The sequence below is a fragment of the Triticum aestivum genome, chromosome 7B, assembly GCF_018294505.1.
Source record: "Triticum aestivum cultivar Chinese Spring chromosome 7B, IWGSC CS RefSeq v2.1, whole genome shotgun sequence".
Taxonomy (NCBI): Eukaryota; Viridiplantae; Streptophyta; class Magnoliopsida; order Poales; family Poaceae; genus Triticum; species Triticum aestivum.
The window spans coordinates 627,754,616-627,763,243 of record NC_057813.1 but is presented as its reverse complement, the minus strand read 5'-3'; the positions used below and the strand labels follow the sequence as shown (position 1 = coordinate 627,763,243).

Sequence of the window (8,628 nt, the reverse complement as noted above, 5' to 3'; positions counted from 1 at the left end):
CTAATTTTTTTTTCTGTGGAATCTATCTAGACACTGTTCAATAGCATCTTTCAAGTTTCAGTATCGATTTTTTAAAAGGCTGACATCAATAATACGTATGTTCTACTCCCTCCGTTCCTAAATATTTGTCTTTTTTAGAGATTTCAAATGGACTACCACACACGGATGTATATAGACATATTTTAGAGTGTAGATTCACTCATTTTGCTCAGTGTGTAGTCACTTATTGAAATCTCTAGAAAGACAAATATTTAGAAACGGAGGGAGTAGAAGTTTCAAGAACCATGATAACTGCTGGTCTTAGATGATTTGTACACTTTCCAGATTGCTAGGAACGTAGAATACCCTCTCTACCACGGTGAGGAGTTTGGTGATTACAGAGCACTGACGTCTAATACATACAGGCAAATCATGCTGGGGCTAGGCTAACCCTGGTACCACCCCTCCACTACACAACAACAGGAGTGGCAGTGTGCCGTACCGCTGTGAGACGGATGTCAATTGCTATTGTCTACCCTGAAAATCAATTTGTTACTCCGCTAGTCGGTGTTCCTCATGCATGTTAGTTTTCACTACTGTCAGCTTGGTTGCTCATGGATCGTCGTCAGCACAGCATCTTGAGAATCCTTGTCCTCTGAATCTCGCTCCTACATTAACCATGAGCGTGAGAACCGGTGTATTTTTCTGCTAATAACCTGCAGAGAGTACAAACAGAATTCAGCAGTCAATACTTTCATGACGAATTCTGCGCGTAGTTGAGCTAAAGCTAACATTTCCAAATCTCAACTTCTGAACTTGGCAGTTCAAATAGCAGTCAGAAGTACTGAACTACTGAAAATTGACAGAAACACTTAGAACTAAACCTGAGATTAACGCAATCTAACAGTCATGGCTGGAGATAATGAGACATTATTCCTAGCTGCGGTACACTTTTCGTATGCATTATACTCCCTCCGTTCCAAAATAGATGACTCAACTTTATACTAACTTTATAGTACAAAGTTGAGTCATCTATTCTGGAACGGAGGGAGTAACTTATAAGCAGTACTAAGCGGGGTAACTCAAGGTTCAGTTCGTTTTGCTAGTTTAAGGAAAATAGAAGTACTAAAATACAAAGAGATGGTGTAAAATACACATCACACTTAAAATCATGAGAAAAATAAAGACAAAAATGATAAAGGGCAATTAAATGAGACAAGCGTGAGAAAAGACTAATCAATTCAAACTTGGTGTACCTTGTGCTTCAAACTTCCGAGCAAGGGTTCTTGTGAGTGGATTTCTCTCGCTACAAGTTACCACAACTCAACCAGCTCCCGAAGGCTTTACACTTGTTTGTGGCACGTTCCCTCGTCGAACTAGAGGAGTTTCTACTGAAAATACAAGCAAGCTACCGTCCTTGGTTCCTGCTATGAAGCACTCCTCAGGGGTCATAGCTAGAGAAGTAATTGCCTTCCCAGCTCCAGTATACTTCCAAACAATATCAAGAGAATGCATAGAACGCAGAACTATTTGCCCTTGCTCACCAGCGCAAGCCATGAACTCTCCACAACAACTAAGTTCCATGCAATTGAGACGTCCAATGGATGTCGCCGAAGCAATATGTTTTCCATTGATAGAATGCATGTGCAAGGATAGGTCAAATTCAGAATACAGTACCACCCTTCCATGCCGTGTTGCCACCAACTTTGATAAACCAAGGCCAGAAGGATGCCGGATGGATCTGACATATCTCCCTTCACGCAGTGTATGGAAAATACAAGTTCCATCTTTCGATCCACTGACAACAATGTCCAGTTCTGTGCTAACAAATAAACATGTTATGATGTCATCATGACCGCACAAGATATGAACAGGCCTTTCCATTATAATGTGATCATTTTCTGAAATTTCAAAATTTGCAGTCCTCATTTTTTTCTCACTTGGTCTGCCTCGAAACGCATGCCAGATCATAACAGTTGTGTCATAACTTCCAGTCGCAACCACATTTCCATCGGATGAAACTGCATCACAAAAGTTTCTAACAATGAAAAGGGGAAACAAGAACAATGACAACTAGGACGAGATATTTCATAAGAAGCAATATGGAACAATAGGAACCATTTGCATTTTAAAAATCCAGTCAACGTACAAAAGACAGAAAGCAAACAATCGAATGGTCACACAAGGACCCAGAAAATGTCTAATAAAATGAGATAACCAGATCATTAATTTAAAATTTGCTGCTCTGTTTTACTATCCAAATTACCATGCATGAAACAAGGATATGAAGTGGTCAACAGACTTTATTCCTCACCACAAACTACTTCACATCCATTGTGGAAATGCAATCGAGAGATATGGAGAACATGGCTTATTTCGAGGGGCTCAGGAGCAAGATTTATTAGCACACGAGGCATATTTTTTAGGATTGCAAGTTCTTGCATGCAGAGCCTCCAGACCTGCAGCGGTTGCAGTAGGGTTCTGGTCTTCTTTCTTACTCCTTGGTTGTAATAACATCTTATATTATGGAACGGAGGGAGTAACTTTTAGGGTTCTTCTTTGGCTGTTTACTATAGTTATTTTGGTTCTTTCTGGTTTTGCCGGTTAACCCTTGTAACCTTTTGCGACATGTTTGTGTTCTTCTAATATAAAACGGCTCACGTTTGGGTGTGCATGAGAACATGATTGCAAATTCTGTTACAATTCCAGCTAGGGAACTACAGAAGTAGGCTAGTGCCCTGGGGGTAAGGAAGTCGAGTTGTTTAACCTCCACACTCCTAGGACCGGCTTGGGTACCCATATCTTGGTCAAAGCGAGAGCTATGGACTCCAAAATAATCTGGAAACTTGAAAATAAAATGGATAACATAAACCTGCTAAAATGTCTCTACCTGCAACACAGCCAACAACATCCTTATGCTGCCTGATGCTCTGCACAATTCTTCCATCACTGAGAGAAATTATCTGAAAACTATTTTCCCAATTTCCACATAGAATCAAATACTTCTCGCTGTTAATTTGCATAGTTGCTAAGAACTGTCTTCCAAATTTGACGTTCTCAGCCAGGAAAGTGCCAATTTTACGAGGGGAGATAACATCTGAACCAACCCCAAAGAAATTTTCCTACAAAAATAAATAAATGTTACCAACAAAAGTATACTCTAACATGTCAATATTTATATCATTTTATGGTGCTGTAGTCAGGAAAAACCTGTGGTCCAGAAAAGGTGAAATTTCCACCTAACTGCGTCCGTGTTGTCAACCACAGCTTCACTGATAATATGAGCCCCTCATTCATCAGTATAATTGTGTTATCCAACAAGCCAATAAATAGTACAGCAGACATGTGGCTGATTGTGCTAGAAACACTTGAGGTTAATGTTATTGACTGTGGTGCAAAATACAGTGGATGGGCAATTGGGACAGGAGGCCCTCTTCTTGGATGTTTCACACGAAAAATCTGGATAGGTGTCTGTCCAAAATTCGCAATCTGATCCTCAATAGCGTATTTCTGTAACATGTCATCCATGTTTTCCAGATCAACTGCGCCTTCATATGTCACATAGTAAAATATGTTTGCTGCCTATAAAAGGTAAAATATATAGATCAAATAATATTCCATTGCTAGAGTTTCAAAGACGATGGGAAAAATAACCTAATTGCACCTCAACGGCAGGCTGTCCCCGCTGCTTGTACCCAAATATGAGATCAATCCAGTGATGGAGATTAGAGCTCACATATTCACTTTCAAGTGCTTCTCTGTTGATGTGAATGAATTCTTCTGGAGAACCCTAAATGTTTGTATGAAGTAAATTATATCAGGAAAAGTACCAAATTACTAAAATAGGATGTGGTTGAACACCGAAGAAATTGAAGATGCGCGTGCAAACCAGTAGACTCTCACTTATAACAAGCATGCTAAATAGAGAACTACATGAACATCAGAACATGAACTGACATAATTATTCAACAAATTGCTCTTTGCAATATTACAAGTTTATGGAGTTGATCTTGTTAGTAGTGATGGTCAAATCAAAAAGATATTTTCCAGGGAAAACTAGTCTAGCAGCTTCCACATAAGAAAATCCATCTTTTATTTAGAAAGCTAGCTCAACTCTCAAATCTCATAACTGAGATGGTACTGTACACAGCATGTGAAGATTACAAAAGACCAAACTAATTGTCATTAGAATAAAAATAAAGCTATCCTAGTGGACAAGTAATTCATCCTCAAGACCACAAATATGAAAATCATATAGTTAACTGACAAAAAGAAGTATCCATTACCTTCGCCCATGGAGGGAGAGCAACATCACCTAAAGGTTCACCATCCTGCTTAATACCAAGATGATATGAATTTGAATTTTGAAGAAACTCTGGCATATAGAAGAATTCAGGAATAAGCTCTTTGACATCACTTGAATTTGACAAGCTGTTTCTGTAAGCGCTGTCAATGCTCTGGAAAAGACGGTCTGCATGGTCAAACTTACCACCCTGTACAAGGAAGTGTCAGACAGGCACAAATGCTGAACAATTATCACATATTAAAGCTACTGCTTTATGAATTATGGTGAAGATGTGGCATGACAAGTACTGTATTAAGTAGCAACAGAAGATGAATGACATTGTGATAAGAGAACACAATGCTCAGTTTTGAAAAATATACGGTGAAAAATATTCTATGACAAGCACATTAACAACCTGAAGGCTACGATGCAGGGTTGTAAAAGGTTCGAGCCTGAGAAGGTAATGAAGAACGATTCCCATGCTAGAGTAGTGAGATCCATAATAAAAACTGCAGCAAAAAGATTCACGGTTCTTAGTACAATTGATGCGAACTCAAACAACAACAAAAGGGAAACCAAAGAAACTGTTTTTTTAAGAGTCAAGATCTAACCTCGGTATATCAGGATCACAGAAATTAAGATATCTATCTTCAAAATCCTGACAATAGCACATTGTTTATGAGGTTCTCATAAGGGATGCTAACCTAGTACATGAAAATAAGTACTCAACAGTTACCAGACCTTAAATCGTTTCTCGTCCAAAGCACCAACCGGCTTTGAGAGATCCCTAAAAGTAGATGACTTGTTGAAATCTAGATTTTCTGAGGCATAATCAGCCAGAACCCATGGAAATATAGGGTACTGAGTTAAATCATTGTAAGATCGTCCAGCAAGGGTATTAAGAATCATTAGATACTCAAAATTACTGATTTCCCTCCTTTTCCATCTTTCCTTGGCATTCTCAGCTATTTCAAGTGCAACTCGCCTGTCAACAAATGAAATGACACTATTTTTGTCTTTAATACTTCCTTTAGGAAACAAGGCGTCATTCCTGAGGGAAACTAAGAGAGACCCGGCCCTTTTAACATCCTTTTGGGAGGAGAAGTTTAAAAATATAGGTGCATTTGAATCATCAAAGAATATCTCTAGTGCAGTATACTGTAGTAGGTAGCGTATCCAGTGAACTCCTTTTATCTGAAACAAACACGGAAGAAAGAAGCTGAAAAGAGTGAGCAAGAAAAATAGAGTGACAGAGAGAGGGGTGGACATACCTTGGCTATATTCCACCTCCTGTGATGTTTGATTTTATTAGATTGGTTTTGCATCAAGCCGCCATTGATTCTAATCAAACTGTCTCGGCAACCATAAAGTCTCTCCGCACCGCCCAGCTCGTTCTTCCTATCAGAATCTTTCTTATCTTTGAATTTGCTGAAAACAGATGATCCTCCAGTCCCTTCAACCAAAAAATCAAAAGAAAAATGTAGAACAGTTCGTGTGATATTTAACTGCCCTGCCAGTTTTCTCTTTGGGGTTACAAGAACACAATGAACTGAACATAGCACCTGGAAAATAGAAAGCAAACAGCAATCAACATCTGTCTGGTACCTTCAGGTAAATTTATGCTATTTTTTTTACCTTGGTATAATCACTATCTCCATTAGTAGATGATGTGTCTTTCTTATTCTGAACAGTAGTGCGATGATCTGAGGAATCTGCAGCATTATTCTGGTTTTGGTTCTCTGAAGGACTGTGGGAAGATTCACTTGTACCATTAGTGTCCTCAAATAGTCCATAACCACTATCATCTGTGATTCCTCGTACACCTTTCAGAAGGAATCGCTTCATTTTCTCAGGAACTTTGGTGCTAAAAGAAGGTTGGTCAAAAAATGGCTCTGTAATTTCATTCTTAGAGGATGAAGGTTGGCAAAGACGTTCATCAAACATGTAATTCCGCTTGAGCTTGAACCTCCGCCGCCATTTATCTTCTGTTTTGTCAAGTTTCCAGTGAGTCAGAGCATCATTCGGAAAAGGGTTTGCAGACCATGGTCCCCTCTCATCAATCAGAGCACGAAAAATATGTATCCACTTATCCTGATGCAAGAGGCAAATAATTACTATATGACTATATGTCCTCCAGAACACAAAAATAATTACTACTCCTCCAGTCCCAAAATAAGTGTCGCTGACTTGTACTAAGTTAGCGACACTTATTTTGGGACCGAGGGAGTATATGACTATATGTCCTCCAAATAATTACATATTACCATAATTACTATATGACTATTTCTGAAGTATATATGAATTGCCCAACCTTCTCCATCAGGTCGTACTTTTAGTTCTACTGGTTGGTGCATGGAACTTAAGATGGTATCAAAGTCAAGAGGCCTTGGGTTCAAGTCTCGGCTTCACAATTTAAACAAAAAATTGCTTGCCCTCTTTCTGTTCACGTTTAGACCTGATTGAGCCATACGTGAGAGAGAGTTTGGATTGACCAACCTTCTCTATCAGTTTGGATTTTTTTTTTTGAAACATATCAGTTTGGACAGTTGGCTCTACTGGTTTGTGCATGAAACTTAATAACTACTCCCTCCGCTCGGAAATAAGTGACGTGGTGTTTTAGTTCAAATTTGAACTAAAACCACGTCACTTATTTCCGAACAGAGGTAGTATATGTCTTCCAAAACTCAAAAAGACATTGGAAATTTGGCAGTATTTCACTTACTGCAACAATTTGCTGATCCTCATCAAAAGCAAGTTGAAAAGCTGCTTTTCTACTGTCATCTGAGGAAAGTGCAGAAGTGATGGAGAGATGTATCTGATCATCAACTATCTGCACTAGTTGTGTCTCTTTAGTAAAACGCTCATTAAGTTTAGAGTTTAGTTTTTGTAGATTCCTTAAGCGATCAGCCTGAACAGCATGCATATGCTTAACCTCATAAGCAGCCTGAAAAAAAAATGACTTTGTCACCACTTAGAAACAAATATGTGTTCTAACATCGTTCGTACATAAAAAAAAAGAATAAACATATAAAGAACGGTTCATCCCCTTCCCGACCCACCACACTAACAAAATGAAAAGGAAAAGACAAACAGCCATACAGCACGCAGTCAACACCATTAGTTGAAGTTGTGCCGCTTGAAACATGTCCTACTCAATGAACTGCTACAAGTTTCTAAGACAGCAACAAAAGGTTCTGAACAAATATAAACATAAGGACCAATGAACAAACCGTGGCAAGAACACGATCCTTCTGTATAAAACTAAGAATGAACCCAGCCTCTTTATTGCTGTTGACTTCCATAGAATCATCTCTGCCCAAGATATTAGTAACAAGCATGGCCTTGCCATATATGATAGTTTCGAGAATCAAGTGTGATAAAACATGGAAGCGTGCACCATCATCAAGTTGCCCATACTGAGATCGCACAACGAGTAAAGACCTGTAACAAGAAAGGAGTTAGAAGAATATCTTACACGAGCTTATAATAAAGCTCGATGTTTTCAGCATACCATATTAGAAAATGCAGCTTGTTTTTGCTTTGCTCATCATCTGCAACGAGCAAGGGAAGCAATGACATGAACTGCAGAACACACTTGGATGCATTTTCCAATCCAGCTTTGCAGAGGTACAGAATAACAAGGTGAAAGAAAATTCTCGGGAATATCTCTCCCTTCAATATCGTTGCTCTGTCAGCAAATATATTCATTTTTGCAATACCACTGGATACAACAACAGCCGCCATTTCTGCGCCAGGGACATTCAGAGACTCAACCAATCCACGTGCCCTTTGCCCCAGGGACGGGGCTCCAACATTTTGGGGACTCTTTGGGATCAATTTGCTTGGTCCTTTCCCGTTCAAATTACATATAATACTCCATACCTTGTCAAAGAAGCTCCACCAATCATCACTTACTTCATCCCCAACAGCAAATTGGCACGAGCTCCAAGGAAAACTGATAATTGATATCTTCATTAGAATATCGATGTGCAGCTACTCAAGTTTAGAAATTTAAGAAATCCGAAACAAATCAAAATCTATGAAAAGGCATTGTTAGCTTGGGAATAATAGCAGTTTAACATATCAGCTTCAGGTTGTGTATAACTCGAATATAAATATTAAATTGTTTAACTACCAGTCTGAGCTCATTGATGTAAATGCATCTTTATTTGTCCTGTGCGCTATCCCGGTGCATCAGCTGCTCGCGTTCGCGCCCCACAGGAAGACTATCAAGCAGCTCGAGAAGATTCAGCGCGGATTCCTCTGGGCTGGGCGCGCCTCTGCCAACGGATGGCACTGCCACGTGAACTGGAACCGCGTCTGCCGCCCCATCGAGCTTGGGGGTCTAGGCGTGCGCGACCACG

At 39.5% G+C, this 8,628-nt stretch overlaps 1 protein-coding gene across 1 annotated transcript in view; it reads right to left on the bottom strand.

The window, feature by feature from the left end:
• Positions 1-285: 285 nt before the first annotated feature.
• Positions 286-8,628, bottom strand: part of LOC123156333 (BEACH domain-containing protein B-like) — a 30,625-nt gene continuing 22,282 nt past the window's right edge. Inside the window, exons 27-40 of the mRNA XM_044574467.1 lie at positions 7,776-8,219; positions 7,495-7,705; positions 6,987-7,208; positions 5,900-6,355; positions 5,536-5,826; positions 5,006-5,458; positions 4,876-4,922; positions 4,680-4,773; positions 4,266-4,472; positions 3,644-3,769; positions 3,190-3,561; positions 2,870-3,101; positions 1,236-2,000; positions 286-695 (exon numbers count right to left, since the gene is read on the bottom strand). Of these exons, the coding sequence (XP_044430402.1) occupies positions 1,303-2,000; positions 2,870-3,101; positions 3,190-3,561; positions 3,644-3,769; positions 4,266-4,472; positions 4,680-4,773; positions 4,876-4,922; positions 5,006-5,458; positions 5,536-5,826; positions 5,900-6,355; positions 6,987-7,208; positions 7,495-7,705; positions 7,776-8,219 (3,853 nt within the window). The 3' untranslated portion in view covers positions 286-695; positions 1,236-1,302. The remainder of the gene's footprint in view (positions 696-1,235; positions 2,001-2,869; positions 3,102-3,189; positions 3,562-3,643; positions 3,770-4,265; positions 4,473-4,679; positions 4,774-4,875; positions 4,923-5,005; positions 5,459-5,535; positions 5,827-5,899; positions 6,356-6,986; positions 7,209-7,494; positions 7,706-7,775; positions 8,220-8,628) is intronic.